This window comes from Salvia hispanica, chromosome 6, assembly GCF_023119035.1.
Source record: "Salvia hispanica cultivar TCC Black 2014 chromosome 6, UniMelb_Shisp_WGS_1.0, whole genome shotgun sequence".
Lineage (NCBI taxonomy): Eukaryota > Viridiplantae > Streptophyta > Magnoliopsida > Lamiales > Lamiaceae > Salvia > Salvia hispanica.
In genome coordinates this window covers 4,447,101-4,469,524 of record NC_062970.1, presented here as the reverse complement: position 1 = coordinate 4,469,524, position 22,424 = coordinate 4,447,101, and the positions used below count along the sequence as shown (strand labels likewise).

At 32.9% G+C, this 22,424-nt stretch overlaps 4 protein-coding genes across 4 annotated transcripts in view; 3 read left to right on the top strand and 1 right to left on the bottom strand.

Moving 5' to 3' along the window:
- LOC125195850 overlaps nucleotides 1–22,424 on the top strand; it is a 65,096-nt gene that overhangs the window by 36,621 nt on the left and 6,051 nt on the right. The window lies entirely within an intron of this gene.
- Nucleotides 5,497–8,273, top strand: LOC125195852 (protein DEHYDRATION-INDUCED 19 homolog 4-like). The gene is made up of 5 exons (XM_048094110.1): nucleotides 5,497–5,797; nucleotides 6,578–6,717; nucleotides 7,429–7,506; nucleotides 7,634–7,899; nucleotides 7,979–8,273. The coding sequence occupies exons 1-5, from the start codon at nucleotides 5,737–5,739 to the stop codon at nucleotides 8,082–8,084; spliced, it is 651 nt and encodes a 216-aa protein (XP_047950067.1). The 5' UTR covers nucleotides 5,497–5,736; the 3' UTR covers nucleotides 8,085–8,273.
- Nucleotides 9,019–12,346, bottom strand: LOC125195851. Its single transcript, XM_048094109.1, has 6 exons — nucleotides 11,947–12,346; nucleotides 10,889–11,100; nucleotides 10,048–10,318; nucleotides 9,876–9,961; nucleotides 9,698–9,789; nucleotides 9,019–9,614 (listed from the first exon to the last, which is right to left on the bottom strand). The coding sequence occupies exons 1-6, from the start codon at nucleotides 12,139–12,141 to the stop codon at nucleotides 9,406–9,408; spliced, it is 1,065 nt and encodes a 354-aa protein (XP_047950066.1). The 5' UTR covers nucleotides 12,142–12,346; the 3' UTR covers nucleotides 9,019–9,405.
- LOC125195854 (major allergen Pru av 1-like) lies at nucleotides 17,823–18,710 on the top strand. Its single transcript, XM_048094112.1, has 2 exons — nucleotides 17,823–18,070; nucleotides 18,227–18,710. Exons 1-2 carry the CDS (start codon nucleotides 17,887–17,889, stop codon nucleotides 18,520–18,522), a joined length of 480 nt encoding a protein of 159 aa, XP_047950069.1. The 5' UTR covers nucleotides 17,823–17,886; the 3' UTR covers nucleotides 18,523–18,710.

Genomic DNA, 22,424 nt, shown 5'->3' with positions numbered 1-22,424 from the left:
AAACAAAATAGACACTTATTGGTGCACGAAGGGACTTTACTTAATATTGTTACTCCTTACTTTGTGCAAAGTACATACAAGTAGGCCTGTCAAATTGGGTACCCGCGGATACCCCGATCCCAAAATTCCCAAAGTTCAATACCCGATACCTGACCTGAATTTGATTTTGGGTACCCAGATACCCGACTCGGGTAAAAAATCAGGTAAAAAATACTACAAACTTTTAGAAATACAAAATTCTTGTAGTAGTTCGAATTTAAGAGAAAATAACTACAAATTTTTAGGAATACAAAATTCTTATAATAGTTCCAATTTAAAAGAAAATAGCTACAAACTTTTAAAAATACAAAATTTTCAATAACCATCGAAACTCATAAGTTCAAACATCCATCCCTTATAAACATCACAATTCAATAATTCATAAGAATCAAGATCTAACAATAACATCATCAAAGATTAAAAATTCAAAATATCACAAGTCAATGAAATTAAAATGTAACTAAAAAAAATAAATTACATCTTATAACCTAACTAATAAGTATATTAAATAAAATGTAGTTAAGAAATTAAATTACATTTAATTGTAATAAAAACATAATTTATTAATTTTAGAAAACAAATCGGATAATTCGGGTATACTCGACCCGATATCCGATCATCCAAAATTCTCACTACCCGATCCCGCTCCGCACCTGAAAAATTAGATTTCGGGTATCCAATTATCCGACTTTTTTGGGTTTAGATAGCGTGTATCCAATACCCGATATCCATTTTAACAAGCCTACATACAAGGAGTATTCATTTATGAGTGATTAAAAAAAAGTCTTTAAACACGGACTTAATTACATTTTGAGCTACTTTTAAATGAATTTCAATTTTTTTGACCTTTTCTAGACCCGGATATCTTAGTTCTTTATTTCTCTAAAAACTATTAGTATTAGAATGTGTCTTAATAATAGTATATGTAAGTTGGTCAAGCAAATAGAGTGGTAATGCTAATTATATTTTGCAAACAAATAAATACTCCAACAACTTATATTTATATACGAGAAAAAGTAAATAAATAGCCGCCACGGAACCGACTCCAAAACGAATTGGCACGTGGCGGTAGGCGTCGGTTTGGGCCCCCCAAAGCCAGCATATCGAAATAGACCATTAAACTGAGCCCACACGCCAAAAGTACTTGGGCTGGGGCCCACGGTACTACAATTTTTTGTTCGGGCCCCACTTTTTTATTCATTTTCCTAAAACTAGGTAAATGACAAATTATTATCACCACCATTTTTATTTATCCTCCAAAAACAGAGAGTTGTCATTAAAATTTAAAACACAAACTTGTGTCATTTGAATTGCGTGTATATGAGAGTTTTAAATTTATATTAGTGATAATCGAGAGAGAATCAAAGGAGATGAAGCAAAGGATGATGTGGGTGGGGTACATACAAACAAAATAAAGTAGTCCAAAATTAAACTAGTTTTGGTAAATGGTTGCTTTCCGAAATTGAAGCCATTTATGGCTAAACAGAGAGAGGTACAAAAGAAAATGATGGATAATGTGGAGGTGGGCAATAGAATTTTGCTTCCCCACATCCAACCTAATGGCTTTGTATTGATTCCTCGTGACATTGAAACTACATCCTATGAGTTTGAAAAGTAGTACTCGTAGTAGTCATAGTAGTAGTATTTTTCTTTTTGTGAAAAAGATTAAGATAGATAGAGATAAGCCCCCTTTTGGGGGAGATGTATTAACCTTACATTTGTCGAAAGTGTAAATGGTGAAAGTACTATGTATAAGAATTCGATATTGACATTCGATGGATAGACATGTAGCAACTACTAATAATTATTTATTCTTTTCAAAAGTTGTGTGAAGACATTATATATAGATGCATAACATTATACATTATATAGTATAGTATGCGTTTGTTTGATAAATGATAACATCCCATCCATTCCATAAGCATTTAGTCATTTTTTGGCACGAAGACTAATTGATATTTAGTGACTTAAGAGGAGTACGAACAAAGTATTAAATAGGAGTAATACAAGAATATAGTAAGAAAGAATAAAGTAAATAAGTAATAATAAAATACTTGTATAAGACAGAATAAAGTAACGGCATAATAGAGAAATTAAATATGTTAAATTTTATTAAAATAAAAAAATGTCTCACTTTAATAAGAAATAATCTAAAAAAAATACGACTTAGCATTAATGGAATAAAAAATATACATATAATGTGATGTAACTTAGTGTAGTTGTCATGGTACAGTCATATTTTATGGTTATATTGGAATAATGAGGCTATGATGACCACTCTCCCAATCTATAGTTTGAATAGTAAAAGCTTTACATAAAGGTATAAAAAGGAAAGTTTTCCTTACTAAAACCTGACACTACAATGAATTTTGAGTCTATCTTTATGGCAATAATAATCTGATCATGCAAATCTCCCAACATTTCAACGGTAATGTATTTAGATGCTGAAAATATTAATAATTATTTATAACATAGACTAACGTAGAACAATGCTTTCAAATGAAATATAATAATTATTTATAACATAGACTAACGTAGAACAATGCTTTCAAATGATGCTACGGAGGTGTTCGGTTCGTAAGATTGTATTCCGAGACTAAATTAATAGTGTGTTTGGTTCATGAGATTTAATCCCACAACATAATCCTAGATGGATAATCATGGGATAATTAGTCATAGCTAATCCCATATGACTAAAGTAATCCCACAACTCAATCCTAGATTATATATTGGTACTCCCTTCGTCCCGCTTTAGGAGTCCCGGTTGATCAATTTTGGGCGTCCCTCTTTAGGAGTCCCGATTGAGATAAATTAATAAAAAATGCCTACAAAGTGTTAAAAGTGGATTCCAACATCCACTACAGCTAATAAAAAAGTGTTAAAAGTGGGTCCCAACATCCACTAAAATACTCCCCCGTCCCACTTTAGGAGTCCCGGTTGAGTTGGGCACAGATTTTAAGAAATACAAAGGAAAGTTGGTGAAAAAAGATAGTGAATGTGGGTCCTTCTTTTATGTATTAGTTTTATAATAAAATGTGAGTGAAAAAAGGTGAGTGGAATGTGGGGCATATTACCAATTATGGAATATTCCAACCGGGACTTCTAAAGTGGGACACCCAAAAGTAGTAAACCGGGACTCCTAAAGTGGGACGGAGGGAGTATTTATTTATTGGACACTCAATTAGAAGTGAGTCCCAACATCCACTACAATATTTATTTATTACAAATAAACACTTTTTTTCTTAAAACATGTACCCGACTCAACCGGAACTCTTAAAGTGGAGCGGAGGAAGTATTATTTTATCTAGAAAACCAAACATATATATATATAATATATATCTCTAGTCTCTAAAAGTTAACGTCTTCTATTTTGTTATGATTGGTTGATGCAAAGTTTCGATGCTTAGAAAAATCAACTATAGAGAGTAGACTAAGATCCCTAGTCTATCCAAAAGCTCAATTCCAAATTTCTTAAAACAGAATAGGAGTAAAAAAAATACTATGAAAGCAAGTATATGCAAAAAATTATTAGCATGCAAACAAGTAGAGGCCCAAAGTACATAGATTGGGGTTTTAGAGATTCAAAGCCCAGCCCATTTTCGCAAAATTCAATCAAGAAGTCAGGTGTCGTAATCACACTGGAATTTTGTCAGTTATAGTGCAGAGAGACTTTTACAGGCTGAAACGACAGCGTTCTAGTGTTACGTCATTGGCTACATTGGCACGTGCGGGTAAATTGGTAGGTGTCACGTGGCTAGGTAGTGAATGTACATCCACTACTTCACTACTCACCGCTCACTTAAATCTTGTGACCTTGTGAAAATACTGTATTTTATACATTACCAAATCCCACCAAAGATTTTCTTCTTCGATAAATATATATATACTCGTACTCCGTATTTTCTATTAATTATTTTATTCCTTAATTTATTAAACATCACTTTTTAGTATTCCCTTCGTTCTATAGTAATGAAAACGTTTCTTTTTAGCATAGAAATTAAGAAAAATTGTGTTAGATGAATTAAATAAAGAGAGAGTAAAGTGGTATTACTATGGTACGTACCGAAATAACAAAATAACTCTATTACTATAAAACGGAGGGAGTACATTGCTGAAAAATAGGGAGTATCTTCTTTGAGAACATCCACAGTGGGACGGACAATAGCCCGCCCTAAGCGACGCCTATGCACCGCCACGTAAACATTTTATCCTCCTCCCATTCCACCTGCAGTGAGGCGGACTATAGCCCACCCTAAGCATATTACTTCTATTCTGTATTTATATAATTTATGCAAATTTATCAAGCAAAATAAAAAATAAAAACAACACAACTAAAGCAAATCCTACATTTACTTAATTAAAAAAAAAAGTTACAAAATAAGAAATAAAAAAAAGGTTAAAAAGAATTTTTAAAAAAAAGTTACAAACTAAGAAATTAAAAAAAACGCCCCATCCGCGGACGATATATCGGGCGCGGACGATGGTTAATGTAATAGTTGTTTTGACTTATTTCCGCCCCACTGCGGATGACCTAAGTGATGCATCGTCCGCCCTATTGCGGAGGTCCTGGGTGTAATATGATAGTGTTTTGACTTATTTCAGCCCCATCCATTCTTCTGAAAATAAAAATTGTTTTTTCTTTGATTCATCTCATAAAAATAGAAGTTTTTTATTTTAAACTTTTTTTTCTATTTTAAAAATTTCTATTTTTAAAGAATGTAGATTTAAGTTTAAGCTAACCAATGCTATATATAACAAATTTGGTTCTTGTACCGTGGAGAGAAGCACAACAGAGGAATATTCCTCATAACTTATATTTAATTTATAAATTATAATATTAAAATATTAAGGAATCCAAATCCATATATTACTCCTTCTATCTTATTACAAGCCGACACATTTTTTGAATGTCATATTACTAATTAATAAAGTTCCTAAAATAAAAAAAACTTAATTCTATTATTTTTATTTTTTCTCCTTTTAATCTTCAATATAACATTGCATAGTATATTGATATGTCGAATATGAAATAAATGATACACATGTAATACAAAATGGATGAGCATTTGCACTACTAGACACTCAAACCAAACATTTATAGGCTAAATATTAATTTTACGTATTCAACCATAAAAAATATTCAAATCATTTTTCAGAAACAATACATTTAAATCCACTTGTATAGATTAAATATACTATTAATTCATGTAACGAAACAAGATTAGATATTCTAACCCGAAACATTAACAAACCTATGTTATTGTTACCTAACAAAAAATAATAAAGTCCTAACTAAGTTCCCCAATCTAGCCACCGAGCCTAGCAGTACGTCACGCTCTATAGGTTGCACCCTACCATAAAAAGGAATGGCAATTTCGTAAATTCAACCGAAGTCGAGGCCTCTTTCTACAAAAAAACAAAATATATAAAATTGGAAATGTGTATGTAACCATAGAATATTTGGTAGAGAGCTTCATTTCTCTGGCTCTCTCTGTCTTCACTGAATTCTCCGAAGCTTCTCTCTTTTAACCCCCTTTTTTCCAATCCCTTTTCTTAATCGATAATACTACTGTATTACGTAATTTTCTTGAATCTAAGCTCAGTGTGTGTCCTTAACCGAGTGGGTTTTGCGGTGGAGTTTTGTGTGAGAGAGAGACCTTTTTTGACGCGAATTCGGGAATTATTTTAGCGAGAGAAATGGAGTCCGATTCGTGGTCTCGGATTTCGAATTATTCTAGGCGTTATCGATCTCGATCAGGTGGGTGGTTCGGTTGTGAAAATTTTTGGAGTCTTTTATTAGGGAAAAGTTGTTTTCTTCAAGGGATTTGGTGAAAAGTTTTGATTTTGTTTCGTGGGGCTTTTGAGCTGGATTGTGTTTTTTTTTCGGGGAGATTTTCTTGGTTGCGTATTGGGGAATTTGATTGGATTATGGGAGGAGTTTCGAATTTTGATTTGGATAAACGAATTAATCTTCTTTTTCAGCTGATTTTTGTTTTGGAAGCACGTTTAGGTAGCTGGTTTTTTCTTCTAAGAGTGAAATTTCTCTCAATTTGAAGATATTTCAATCTCTTGAATGTTTTTTTTTTCCATTTCTGTACATAGCTAACGAAAATGGAGATGGAAATTGTTGTAAAAATATTGTACATCCAGATGATACTATTTTTTTATTGTTTCGTTGAAAATGCGATGCTCTATTAGGGATAAAAGTTTAATTTGTGAACAAAATTGAAAAGTTTCATCAATTTCCCCCAAAAATGGATTTTTTATTTGGTGTTGCTTGTAAATTTCCCAGATTTTGTTTCGCATATGACATTAGCTGGTTAAAAACGTTTCTTTTTTTCTTTTCATTTCTTGTTTTATAGATTTCTTATCATTAGGAATTTAGGATCCCTTTTGATGTTCAGAGTTCCAATCCGTGTTTGTATGATGTTTAGAAAATTGTTTTAATCTCTTTAAGTTGTCTCAGATAATTGCAAGTTCGAATTTGTTAATTTGTTGTGATGTAATGGTGAGATGTTTTATTGATTATGAGTTGCAGATGTATATCATGGAGAAGAGTTTGAAGGAGAAGAAGAGCATAAGTCTGAGTTTCTCTGCCCATTTTGCAGTGAGGATTTTGATGTGGTAGGGCTTTGTTGCCATATTGACGAGGATCATGCCGTCGAAGCTAAGAATGGGGTACCTACGTTGCAACTTTCGCTCTCCCATAGTTTTTATTGGTGTTTGTTTGTGTGTAAATAGCTGCACTTTTTGTGTTGAGAGCATGTGATCTTGTCTTAATCGTGCTTGCTTATGACCACATGGAATTAGTTTAGAGCTTTGGTATAGAATGGCAATTGCATATAGTTGTTTGCTTGTAGGTATGTATGCACATGCTACGAAAACGACGGTTCATTTAGTTTTATTCCACTTGCTTATCTCATGTCACATCTTGGTTCTTGATTTAAACAATGTGTAAATAGATTAATAGATGATTTCCTCATGTACAGTGGGCCTTCTATACCTTTTAGCTGTATAATCAAGGTTTATGCTATTAAAACTTCTCATTTAGTGTCTTGATCATATTGTTGAGATGTGTATTTGTGTATGTACAAATAGAAAACAAGTAATGCTCTTGTTTCCATTACTTGATAGATTTACACATTAATGCCGCTTTGTCCCTTGAAGTTCTTATGCAATATTCTGACTTTTTCATCTTTGCGAGGACACCTATATATTCCCAGATTGGAGTCCTGAATGTTATGCTTAGACTTACCTGCCTTTGTAGTTGTGTTTTGACATGATTTGGCATGGAGTTAAACATGTTGATATGCTGAATCACTACCGTTAGTGGTTAATCTGAATTTATGGTTTGGTTAGCATTCTGATAGTTTTTTTCCCCAAATACAGGTATGTCCCATTTGTGCGAAAAGGGTCGGATCAGATTTGGTTCACCATCTCACCATGCAGCACGCGAGTCTATTAAAGATATCCTTTTGATAAATGCTAAATGCTTCTCTGTGTTATTATTATACTCACCATCGATTATCTTTTTCTTTTTCTCATTTGACAAAAGAAACGGCGAACCATGTTTTTTCCTTGACCAGAACCTCACGTGCAGCGAAGAAGAAGACTGCGAAAAGGTGTATCAAATTTCCCACTGTCCATCTTCAAAAGAGAGTTGAGGGATGGAGGAAGCCTACACTCCCTTCTCGCTGGATCTTCAATTCCAGTTTCTTCCTCACACGTAGAACCTGACCCGCTGCTTACGTCGTTCATATACAATCCACCCGATGCTGATGAGTCCTCGAGTGTCCAGCCCCTGTCATCAGTCGTGGAGTGCACAATGGACGATAGCCTCGCAGGGGATTCACGTGACAGGTGAAGATTTGTTTTTTTTGCCCTCTTGTTTGCACTCTTCTTGGATCTCCGGTCATCTTAATGATGTTTTCCGGTTCAGGGTGGCGCAAAAATGCCCATTGTCGGATGAGGATCTGAGGGAGAAGACCCGAAGGTGCGAATTCGTGCAAGGCCTTGTGATGTCTACTTTTCTTGATGAATTATGAGCAAATGAGAGAATATGGGAAAAGGGGGGTTGAAATGGAGACCTATTTTCGGAGAGAGAAGTGAGGAAACAGCTTGAGTGAGGAAATAGAGCTAAGTTGGTTTATTTCTACTTAGTATGTGATGTATCATGTATGTGACAAGATATTTATGTGCAGAATAAAGCTAAGAATCTACCACTTAGTATGTAATATGCATCTTGTTTTCATATTAAGCCAATCTATATGGGGATGGTGTGATAACTGGTAACCTCTCTCCCTCCCCAAGGGTAAACTGTGTTTTGTCCTGTGTGTGTTTGTGTTTGAATAAATTTGATACAGTTTGTGTGCAAAAAAGTCTCAATTGTCTTCCACAAACTGTCTATTTTGTCTATCCACAAGTAAGTAATACTTGTGAACACAAATTTTAATGAATAATTGATAAAGGAAATGAGATAAAAAAAAGTGACTTAGAAGTATTATTTGAGGAAAATGGTCTCGCCTCTTTGTAGAGGACAAACAAACTCCATAATTTTTAAAGGACAGATTAAAAAGGAAATAGTTCAAAAGGATGGAGGGAATATTGTTTTTTTCACTACTTTTGGTATATAGTCTATACTATACTACTAACTTTATCTTACTCATAGTTAATTATAGGGACATTGGGCTTAAAAATTATAAACTTTGGCTAAATTTTGATATTTTTAACAAATTTTAAAACTGATCTAAAATATCACAGATATTAAATTCCGTTGGTTATTTTCCAATCGTCACAAATAAGCTATCAAATTGACCTAATGACCTAAGCAACACAATTTGCTATCCTTAACTGGAATAAGAAAAAGTTAACCTTTCACTGCACTCTAAAATTCAAATCTAAAACACTTGACAAAATTTAGACTTGCAATCCCTAAATCCGGATGAACTAAAATAAAGAAATAACAATACATCATCAAGAAACACAGCAAAAACTTCAAAATTCAAATATGACCACGCATTGCGATTTGCACCAGGTTACTGATATACAATCTCTATGGTGTACATAGCCAAAAGGTTGTATACATGTGATATACTACTACTATTCGTCATCATCAGGCAGCCTAGTCAGTAAGACGCCCGGTTTTAAAAAGAAAGAAAAAAAAAAGCAAGAGACGGGGAAGGGTAGTAAGACAAATTATCCATCATTCAGAAGTTCAAAATCCATCACCAAACATCTAATATCTGCATTTGGTTGTAGGAAAGCCACTTACTGGTGCAGTTGTCAACTTCCGCATCTCCTGCGACTACTCCACCATCATCTGACTGCTATGTAGACACACACATGCTCACTCCCGCTGGTATCGGACTATCTCCAGTAAGTGTTGTGCGACATGAAGAAGTTGTAGTCAGGATGCTCGACTTGCAGTACTCGAAGCCAATTATCAGCAGCTTGTGAGAGGGAATTAACCTTCTGGGCTTCATAAACTCCATCCCCATACCAGTCCAAGGCTTTGTACTTGTATGTAGCAAGTCCAAAGGTGGGTAGTGAGAGCTTGCTACTAGCTTCGTAGCCACCTTCACATGAGCACAGTAATGTGAATATGTCTAGTTGCAAGCACAAAATAGCGCTGGAAAGATAAATAAGAAATCTAAGTCACCTTTAACAGGCTTTGCAAGTGAATGGAATGTTAAGAAACACGCATCAACATTTTGTAGAGTTGGCCCTACATGTATCCTATATATGGGGTACCTGCAAAATAAGTCACCAACTTTCTCGATGAGAACAAGATACCATCATGACCGAGCCATTTGACTCATGTTTAAGAGAGGTCTTACCAAGCAACAGAAATCCAACTTGAAGGAGTCAGATCACAACTCTTATACGTTTTTAGTCCAGGATCTTGAGAGGCAAGTTTTGACATCTGTTGAATGCAAACAAACACAACCTTCTAAGATAAATACTAAGTAGAATTCTTTTAGGATGTTGGTACAAGAAAACAAGACTTGCCTTGTCAGCTAGTGGTTCACGATGAAATGGGAGCTCCCTTTCAAAGTATTCATAGACAAGTCGACCAGGGGGGTTGCTAACATCGGCTCCATCAACAGATGATTCCATAGAAGGGTTGTTTCTCCCTGCAAATCTTCTAAATCCATGATCAATATTGTACTTCTGGTTCCAAGATCCCTGAGCATCACTGGCTCCTCTCTCAGTTCCTTCACTTTCACCATCAGTACTCGATCCCCTGGAGGAATTAGCATCACTTTCCTCACCAGGCCTCCTGTCAGTAAGTAAAGTAACCAGACTCAACATAAAAGTAATGAATTATTGCCTCCTTTGACCATGTATTAGCAATACCAATCTGCCAACTACAAATATCCAGGCTTTCAGAAAATGTTGATAGAAGTGGGTAAACATATTGTAGCACAAGGCTCACCACAATTTTCGACATTATCAAATAAATCACCAGAGACTTTTTTCATTATTTTCAATGATTCATTCCATTCCACACAATCAAACAACTTTCTTGATAGATGGGCAACATCCAATCAAAGTTTTGCCCACAAGAGCTCAAGACAGGATGAAACAGATTGCAAGCATGACAGAAACTGCAAAGGGTCCTTTAGCTAAAATGCAGCTACAAAATTCATGGGACCAACTCCAAATGGTCCTTTAGTCATACCTCACAGTTTCTGTGCACAATGACATGTCTCAAATAAAATACTCGTAAATAAAGTGGCAATGAAACCAAAAGATTTAGTAAAACTAAAACGTTAGAGTTAGTGATGCTTACAATACTAACACCTCAAAACAAAAGAAGAAATGAAACATAATAAAAATAAGAACTCACCTTTGTTCCACGTCACGGCGTGTTGGATCTACATACAATTGGATACCAGAGAGGGATGGTGCGTAATATTGAACAACAGAATCACTCTCATTGCAAAGGAGGGGAACACCAACTCCATAAACACTCCACTCCCTGAAAGATTCCCAAAGGTCACCGAGAATGAAATACGGATGGAACTGAGTACCACGATTTTTCCACGATTTCATACTTGTCTGCGAATTTCCAAATGCATCAAATTAGACAGCTGATCTTTCATTGTAGTAGCAATGTTGAAATTTACACAAACTCCTCCTAATATCAGGATATCACTGACATTGATGTGAATAATCCACTGTGGTTCAGTTAAGTTGAGATGAAGGAGGTTGGAATGCTCAAAGAAAAACCACCAATAATACAATTGTTCTCTATCAAATTTCAGGCCTTGAACTATTATTTCAGTAGAATAACCAAGAATCTTCCAAATTTTCTCTCTTCCCTTTAGTCTGTAGTAAATAAACAGTTGAAAACCCAACCTTCCCAAAGTTTATCCAGTCAGCTAATGGCATAAAGTAGCACAACACACAACACACAGAGACCATTCAGTATAACAAAAGTAATAAGTAACAACTCATAACTTTAACCCATAACCAGCATCTTATAAACAAAACAATGCAATGAGCAAGTAAGTCAATACCATTCAGTATAACAGAGAGTCAATACCAGAATGGAAACCCTCCAAGAGCTTATCATTTTCATAAGCCAATATAATTCAGGGAGAATGAGAATGAGATCTGAGGCTACAGGGAGAATGAGAGATCCGAAGCAAAATCCAATTCATGGCAAAAAAAAAATATCTATTCAATTCTCACTACTTTTCAAGAATCAACCACATTTCACAAAAAAACACATTGTTTTCATTATCACGCTATCTATTCAAGCCAAACTACATTGAAATTGCCAAATACCTAAATTCCCTATAACTATTAGGTTAAAGAAGTCACAAATTTAAACCCAATTAAACCAAAATAGCACAATTAAGCACCTACTGATTCAACAACTGACGAAACTGAAATAATTACCCTAGCAAAATGCTGAGCTGCCACAACGGGAGTGGTGTGCTCCAAAAACCGATCCAAATACGAATCCGAAACGGATCCTTTCCTCTCCGGCAACGCCGAGGCCGACTTGAGCTCCGCTTGCTCTTGTTGGCGCCGCCTCATCGCCGGTGGACTGTAGTACAATCTCTCCTCCCCTGCTCTCCTCCTCGTTGACATTCTTCCAAACTAAAAAATCAACACTGAAAACGACAGCAATTACTGCCAATTGACGTGGTGCAACAAACGATTCGCTGTGAGATTGAGTCTGTGGAGTGGATTTGTCGATGATTGTAGCAGGAATTCAGTTTTTGAAGTAGAAATTTGGGGAAATTTTTGTTAATTAGGATTTTAAAGAATGGGTTTTTGTATGAAATCTCAATCAACAAATCCGTATTTAAACTTTGGAATGGAAGTTTTGAAGGTTCACGTAAACCAGGTGCACGTTGTTCCAGAGGATTCTGGAAGTAAATGACGGAATTGACCCTGCTAAGTTATTCAACTCCGTATCTCAATGCTCCATTTTCGCTCCTCGATAAATAATCAGTCTTATTTGTACTTATTATTTATTTTACTTCTTTTCATTATAATTTATATAGATATACGGTTTATATTTTACTAATTTTTCCTATACTCTCTCCTGTTTGTGTTAAAATGACAACATATCTTACATCATACCAATAATCCTAGCCAATCATTTGTACACATGGACGAATAATCAGGGCAATCATAATAATTGCTCAAGGGTAAATTTTCGCGGCCTGCAATATCCAATACGCTAGACTGCAATTTTTCCCGCCTGCAATATCCAATATGCTGGACTGCAATCCATAGATTGCAGTCTAATGTATTGGATATTGCAGTCTAGCATTTATAATATTGCAGTCTACTGTGGTGTCACAATGTCATTTTAAGAGTGTTGTCATTTTAACGCACCCCCTCTCCGTTACTATATTTTTAAATCCACTATCTTGAAGTAGTACTATATTTTTAAAAATTAAAAAAAGGTTTAAAGTGAGACTCTTATTGAGACAGAGGTAGAGTATCAAAGTTTGTTCATAATATTTGACAATTTGGATTGATAGTTTATGCACGTGTTATTAGAAACTAATTGTACTTGAATATTTTGAAAACAACAAATTTCTTTATTATCACAGATTCATATCAACTACTCCATAATTGGTCTCAAATCTAGGCGTGCAAATTCCGATACCGGAACCAAATTTTTTAAAATATCATAATCAAAATCCGATCCGTATGTAAATTTAGGTATCTTAAATATCTGATGTGGGTACCCGAACCCAACTAATCGGGTACCCATAAACTCAAAATTATTAAATTTCAAATTTATTCTATTTCTATAAATTATATTGGGATGAGAATATAAATTATTAAAAATAACACGATACTACCCTTCATCCCACAAAAGATGTCACACTTGTGGAACGGCTCGAGATTTTAGAAGGTTTTATTTTGTGTGTTAAATGGAAAGAGAAAGTATTATTTTTATATTCATGTGAGAGAGAACTTTTTCCAAAAATGGAAATGTGACATCTTTTGTGGGACAAACTAAAAAGGAAAGTGTGACATCTTTTGTGGGACGGGGGGAGTACTATTTATTGACTATCATTAAAAGTTTAAACTTCAATTTTAATGCTTTAGTTTTTGCTAGATTATGATTCCGCGACCCTAAATTTAAATGTGATTAAATAAATTTAGCCTACGGGCCTTAGCCCTATACTAAATAAAAATATTTATCATAGATACAGAACTAATTGGGTTTCATCGGATACCCTAATACGGATTTCAGATATCCTAAACCCGAAAAATCCTAACATTAATGACCCAAACCCATACTCGAACCCATAATTTCGGGTTTCGAATACCCAAAACCCGCTGAGTATTGGGTCGGGATCGGGTATACCCGAAACCCGAGTACTAAATTTGCACCCCTACTCAAATCCCTTTCATTCATGTAGATTCTAAGCACACATCAACTTATTCAAATCCCTTTCATTCATGTAGATTCTAAGCATACATCAAATTATTCAAACCACTAGTATATTTATGTGTATAAAATTTTTGTGTACTAAATTTAGTATTTTGAGGGATGTGATTTTAGGCCTGCTTATTCGGCCGGTTCCGGTTCTAACCGGACCGGTTGACCGGTTTTAAATTTTCATAAATTCAAGAATCGGAACCGGAACCGATCGGTTCCGGTTTGGAATCGGCCGGTTAAGAACCGATCGATTCCGGTTCCGAACCGGAACCGATGTGTAATTTTAATCCGAATTTATTTATAATTTTAAATAGTTCAATACTAAAAAAATAATAATCCAACATCTAGAATTATAACAAATAATACCTAAAAATTAAAATAAATACACAAAATACAAACTAACAATACAATAATATTCATATATGGATAAGAGTGATGCCAAGTGTAGTAGGTCGGGTCGGACTAGTTTATGTTAGCAATTTTTTACTAATACAAAAATAGGAGTTCTAAACTTTAGCAAATTTTTTTAAAAAATGAGTTTTAAAATTGAATTTCATTTTCCCTTTTTTGGCTAAACATAGTATTCATTGGAATTTCCAATACTAATTGATATTGTTGTGACTATTTGGTTTATACCGGAACACTTAATAAATTATTCACAAATATGTTAAAATCGTATGTTAAATGAATTGTTACATAAATTTGTAATAAATATATCATATGAAATGATATTGTATTTGTATAAGTTCTTTTGAAAACTAAAAACAAACTTATGATGTTCTACTCATTGTAGTTAGTTCATAAAAAATGGATTAGGGAAATAATTATAGATTCAAAGCATCATAGATTAAACATTTAAATCTAAAAATCACTCAATGTTTCAAACTATTTTACTTTAATTCAAAATTAATTCAATAAATTAGATTTTTTAGTATATTAAATTATAAAAAAATAAAATTGAATTATAATCCGGTTCCCGGTTAGGAACCGGTCGGTTCCAGTTCGGAACCGAAACCAGTGTTATTTAAAAAGTTGGAACCGGTACCGGAACCGGAACTGGATCTTCCGGTTCCGGTTCCTCAATTAACCGGTCGATTCCGATTCCAATTCTGGTTATCCGAGAACCGGAGAACCGTTTAAGCACCCCTAGATGTGAACATGATGAGGAATCGACTAAGATACTAAAAGATATACTCCAATAAATAAGGTAGACCTTGATTGAAACAATTATTCAAAAAATTATTATTATTATTATTATTATTATTAATTATTTATAAGAAAAGATAAAGAGAAAAAGGTTTCTGACGTCGAGTTGACGTGGATTTATTTGTCATTGGGCAATAATTGCTTATGGGATTGAGTCCATTAAAATTTCAAACATTATGGCCCAAAATATTAATTGGATAACCTTAATTGCTGTTTTGTAGTAAATCCAGCTATTTAAGGCCCCAATTTTACAATGGGTTTAAGATATGAAATTAATTATCATAAATCTAATTTGAACTTAAGCCCGAAAGGGAAAATTATATAAAGTAAACCTTGTTTCGTTACTCTATAATCAAGGAAGTCAATGGATACTAGAAGGGATATTTGACTATTCAATATCTATTGGAAGTCTTAACATATTTTATGTGTGTAAGTGTAACCTAAATCTAGTATTATCACATTCATTTGTCAAGCGAGACAATTTCGAACAAGGATTTACTGAATGTTGTCTAGTTGGTTAAGTGTATAAAAAATACAGCACTAAAGTAGATAAAATAGGGAAGAAAATAAAGTAAGAGATATATTAAAATTGTAGATTTTTGTGAAAAAAATGACCTACTTATCTTAAAATATTCTAAAAAAAATACTATGAATTATACTTAATAAGGGAAGCAAGTAAAATATTAAATACTCCAACTAAGAAACAAAATTCTTGCTAGAAAAAGCACGGCGTATTACCATTGCCGGAAATAAAAATGAATAGACGAGACTAGTTTTTTTTTTTATTAAGAGCAAACACGCGTGTAAATGTTGTTCCAACATTAAATGAAAACCTTTTTTTTAACTCACCTGTTTATTAGTTAATTGAATAAATTTTTGCCTACTATGCCTTTGTTTTGGTAGATCGGACCAAGTACAATGACCTAGTTCTTTTTAATTTAATTTTAATTTTTAACAAAAATTTCTTTGACAAAGGAACTCAAAATTAATAATTCTTGCTAGTTTTTGTTTTCATTTTCTATCATGTCAAATAGAGAAACCTATGACCACTATATTCAATTTTTAGAAATATTCAAATATGTCACCCAATAAAAATGATTATATAGTATACTAAAATAGATAAAATAAGTAAAAAATAGATTATCACTTTGAGTGGAATATTTCAAAAAAAAAACTACATGTAAATGTAGTGTAAAAGATTTAATACGTTATGAACTCATGGTATGGCAAAATCTACCTCTTTTTCTCTCTCTAACTCAGGCCGGCATAAAATCTGATCTTTGCAAAATTGATTTAGCAACTAACTTTAATTTAATCAAAATTCCTACCAACTATTACCTAATCCTGTTTATGAAATGGTCCTCGTCAACAATCCGAAGGATACATATATAATTTGATTAACACTGACTGATGGGATTGAGCTAGTTTTTAAAATTTAATTGCATGATAAAAATAGGTGTATCTTTGTAAGTTTGATTAAATCATCCGATAAATTAGTTTTAAATATTTCTTCATATCCCTGGGTGGTTTTCACTATATTGCGTCACGCATAATAAAAATTTGGTATTACTAATTGATTCTTTAATCCGCCCAATTCACTAATTTATCCACACACTTTAAAAAAGCAAATTTATTTTACTTTTTTGACTTACCAATTTTTTTATAAATATATGTGTCTAGTAACTAAAGGCTGGATTACATTTGAGATTTTTATATTTTTGAGCTGATTAGGATTGCACATTAGTCGTAAGATAAGATATGATAGTTTGAAAACGTCATATGAATCGAAAAGTCTTTCTAAAAATACTAACTACGTTCTACTTGCATTTGACCATTTAATTTCTACACAATTCACCCTGAAATTCGGGCCATTAACTATAGTGACCCATAATTTTAATATAAAAAAAATAGTTTTCTTTTGTTTTATGGTCCCATAAAATAAGTTCATTCTTCATTTTGGAAAACTTTTCACCACATTTTACGCAACTAAAGCCAAGAGTCTCAGGTTCAAATTTTCTGTGACGCAACCTTTAAATTTAAATACATTGACTCATAAAAATGATAAGTCCTACTAATACACTAACGCTATTTTAATTATTTTTTTCTTTAATTTTTTTTTTCTTCTCACGGAGTATTAAAATTCGCATATTCCACTTTCTATTTTTGAAAGACGGTGTGAGTATAATTGAAGATTAACTCATCATACAACCCAACTCATACAAATAGCAATTGTATTTCCCTTGTCGTTGTTCACCTACTACACACACAAAAATAATTAAAAATTATACTATCTCTATCTTTGAAACTTTTGAAATAATACATGTATTATTGTATAATTGATAAATTAAAAAAAGAATTTAAAAAAAAGTGATTGGAGCATATTAGGGGGAAAATGGTTCCTTTTCATTGTAAAAAATTCTAAAATGAAAAATATTCAATTTTAAGAGACTCACCAAAATAAAAGTAGTTTCTATATTTTAAAGACGAAAGTAGTAAGATCTAATTCATATACTATAAAAAGGGAAGGAAAATGTCTAACTGATCAAACCGACCCAGAGACGACTATCAATAAAAAGAAATACAAACATATTCTTGTAAAAAAAGATGATGACAAAATATGATCCCAATTCTTCACTTATAAATAGATACTCCCCTTGCTGCACAAAACACAACTAATCTAGCTAGCTACTTATTCATAATTTCATTAATCTTTATCAATCATGGCACCAATCACGGCTGATCAAGAAATCAGCTGCTCACTCCCACCACAAAAATTGTTCAAAGCTTTTGTGCTTGATGCAAACGAACTCATGCCCAAAGTTATACCCAATTTCTTTAAAAGCTTCGAAACTATAGAGGGAGATGGAGGAGTTGGGAGTGTCATGCTTGTTACTTTTGCAGAAGGTATAATTGTTTCTTTGGAGTTCGGTTTGATACATACATGTCGTTCTTGTTGTTTGTTGTGTGTTTATCTATGATAAAAATAACTTTTTTTTATAGTAAATGTAAATTTGTATGCGTTTTTTTTTTTCTAAAAGAAATTTGAATTGTAATTGATAGGAAGTGGTATCAAGCCGGCAAAGCATAAGATTGTAGAATTGGACGAGGAAAACCATGTGTTCAAGTACAATTTGATCGAAGGTGGTATTTTGGGAGACGATCTCGAATCTGTATCCTATGTTCTAACATTCGATAAGGGTGCTGATGGTGGTTGTGTCATCAAGATTGCCGCAACATACCACCCCAAAAAGGATGACCACGAGCATGGCATAATAAAAGAGATTATAGAGAAAGGCAAAGAGGCGACTAAAGGGTTCATTCATGCTATTGAGGCTCACCTCCATGGACATACCTAGAACTAAAAAGGAGAAAAGTAATTAATTAATTATTGTAATTTCCATGTGATGATTTCAAGAATTTCAAAATTATGTTTGAGTGTTGAGTGTTGTGTGTATTGAGTTTCTATGTATTGTATCAAGATGTTGAACAAATGCTATGTATCTATAAAAGGTTGGAAAATTACATAAACCTTTTTATTGTGGAAGTATGGATTTATAACAATAAAAATATATTTTTTGTTAATGAATAAATGTCTGACTTTGAATTGACACAAAATTTAAAGAAAACAAATAGAAAAAGTTTGTAGTATAATATAGATTCTATTTTTATAGTTAATTAATTTTATTACAAAATAAATTGGTGAAATATATAGTAATTTATAAAAACAGAAAAAAGGGAAATAAGATTTCAATATTGACATTTTAATATAGCAATATGATCGATGAACAAAGAGAAATATACATTTAAGGAAAAATAGAGTAAATCGTGGAAATGTAGCATGCCTGTATTTTATTTTAATTACTACTATTTGATTTGAAAAGTCCAAAAGGTCTACTATGGTTTCAAAACATTTGGATATTTAAGGACACAAATCTTTTTATACTAAAATGCACTCCATGTCACCTCTATCTAACATTTAAAACATGTCTACTTTTACACCTGTAACTTTCATCTGTCCCCAATTAATTAACACTATTTTCATTTTTTTTCCTTCTCTAATTAATTGACATCTTTAATAATACTACTTTTAATAATATATATCATGTTCTACTAACTTATTTCATTCACATTTTATTATAAAAATAATATATAAAAAATATGATTTATACTCCACTAATTTTTTCATCCATTTTTTAAATCCATGCCAAATTAAATGATATCAATTAATAGAGACAGAGGGAATAATAAATTGGCCTTCTAGAAGCATAATGAACATGTGGAAATTTAAAAAATGCAATGGAAAATTGATCCAGTCTCCCATTTGAACCATTCCATTTATCCCATCACATAATGTGTTAATTAACTTATTATGGATCGCATAATTTTAAGAATATTCGATTGTCCTCATATATCAGATAGTGGTTTTATAGTTATATTTTTTATGATAAAATAAATATAGATTTCTTATTTTATTGGAACGTGGATCACACTTTTTTATTATAATAAAATGTGAGTTAGATAAAATTAATATAATGTGGGGTTCATTATCAAAAGTAGTACTCCCTCAGCCCCACTCTTAAGTGATACTACATTTTTCTTTTTGGAATGTCCCACTCTAAATGACATATTTCTAAATATAGAAACATTACTCTCTCTACTTTTTCTCCCTCTTACTTTATTTTCTATATTTTACTCATAAAACAACACTACATAAAGTCTCGTACCTAATTAAAAATGCTCCACTTAGAGTGAGAGAGAGGGAGTAAAAAATGAGAAGTTTATTAGTAGACGGACGAAAATGGGAAGATGAAAAGTTTATTGGTGGACAGTAGGAATAATTAATCTGTATGATATTTAGATATTGGTGATAGCCAAAGCCGATTTAGATTGTGAAATACTTCATTCGTCGGCCATTAGGAGTCTCAGTTTACTATTTTAGTCGGTCTGCGATTAGGAGTCTCTGTTCACTTTTTTTGTAAATGGAAGGTAGCCTCACATCTACTAACTAATCGTTTCGCTCATATTTTATTATAAAATTAATATAAAAATTAATATCGTATTCCACCATCTTTTCCACTCATATTTTTTAATTAGAATAAGTTTTTTTTTTTTTAATTTTCTTAATCATTCAAATAATATCATAATCATTTTGAGAATAAACCAAATAAATCATTTTACATATATATGGTCCAATTGTAAAAGTACAAAACTTCGTAGTTTAATACTATACAATTTTCAAATCTTATAAGACTAACTAAAAATTGTTGGCCATATTTAGTTTCATAATTTAAGTTACTATTATTTTTGCTACAATTAAATACTCTCTCACAAACTACAGGGAAACGGGAGGGGTAAATAAAATTTTTGAATCTAGGAACAGGTTAGGACGAAAAAAATCACAATTATACAGAGGAACATAGTTAGTCTTTAATTAACGGGAGGGCTAAAAAAAAAAATTTAAATATTGAACAGATTAGGACTTAAAAAATCACAATTATTCATATATATGAAAAATAAATACTAACCTGAATATAATAATTCAAATAAACAATATGTGGATGATTTTGGAGTCGTGTGCCCAATCGTCTTGCTAATAAACTTCTTTTTGTTTGAACGAGAAAATCTTTATAAATTACGGCAACACATTTGCCGATCTAATTAGAAGCCAATTAAATGTCAACCAATAAAGTATTTTCAATTTTTAATATTGAAGTAGACCATGCATTCTTGTAAAAAGTATGACGATGAAGGAAATGATGTCCATTATAAACGTGCATAATATTATAACTATATAGTCAAAACATGCGACATAAGGTTATTAAGATATTGTATTAGTGATGAAAGAAAAATTATAATTATTTGGATGAGTTGGACGAAGAAAATCTTGTTTACAAGTTCAGTATACTCGAAGGTGCTAATATGAGTGTAGGTTTTGAGTTTGTCTCAGTTATGAATAATGTTGAAACTGGTCCTGATGGAGGTTGCATCTTTAAATCCATCAAAACATGTACAACCAGTGGAGTGTCGCCTGGTCGCTTTAAACTCGTCTCTTGATTTAAACCCCTTCCACTTTTAATTTCTCCACTTTCTATACCTTCGACAAGTTTTTCATGCTCGAGCTGTCGTAGCTTGTCCTTTCTTTTACAAGATGATCCACATGTGTTGACAATCATAGTGACAATAGTAAAAAAATCGCTTACAGCACCATGTGTTTTTGTAACATTTACCACCACTAATTGAAGCTGATGGGCAAAACAATGAACGTACTTGGCAGATGGATTTTCATTCAATATAAGTGATTTCAAACCATTGTACTCACCCCGCATATTTGATGCACCATCATAACCTTGACCTCTTAATCGTGACAAAGATAAACCATGCTTAGCAAATACTAAGTCAATCCCTTCCTTCAAAGATTTTGCTGTGGTATCGGTGACATGAACCTAGGCCAAGAATCTTTGTACAATCTCTCCATCATTGTTAACATACCTCAGAACCAAAGCCATTTGTTCTTTTATCGATGCATCGCGCGCTTCATCAACCAAAAGAGAGAAATTACGATTTTTAATATCTTCCAAAATAACTTTTGTAGTTTCAACAGCACAACAATTTGTCAATTCCTTTTGAATTAAAGGACTAACCATCTGATTATTGCGAGGAGCATTCTCTAATGTCACCGCTACTACCTCAAGTTTTTGGTCACGTAACCAATCAAGTATCTCTAGAAAGTTTCCCCTATTTTCAGACTCCAATGATTCATCATGTCCTCGAAAAGCCAACCCTTGTTTCAACAATATTCGAGTCACATCTAAAGAAGCAGTCAAACGAATCCGATAATTGACTTCGTCTTCCTTATCAAATTTCATCAAATTATATCCAACACTTTGTCTTTGATTTTTAAATCCTTCAAAAAGTATTCTAGCCTGATCATGTGTGCTATTAACTGAGCCCTCATGTTCTCTAAAAATAGCAAGAGCCTTTTTCCAATTTTTACACCCTGTGCTCACAAATACATCATCGCCAAACCGATTGTCGTTAATTGGCCTAAAAAGATAACACCAAAAACTCTAGCAGATTAGAAGCAGCGAGAGCGTTGTCTCACAAGTCGCGAATCTCCAGCTCCAGGCGTGAGAAAATTTGGGAGAAAATTTGGGCCAATTGTGTATGGACTTAGAGCTAGGGCTGGCACTATTAGTTAGTTAGTTTATTAAATTAGAAGGCCCAAATGAAAAGCCCAAGTTGTAAAATAAAAAGCCTA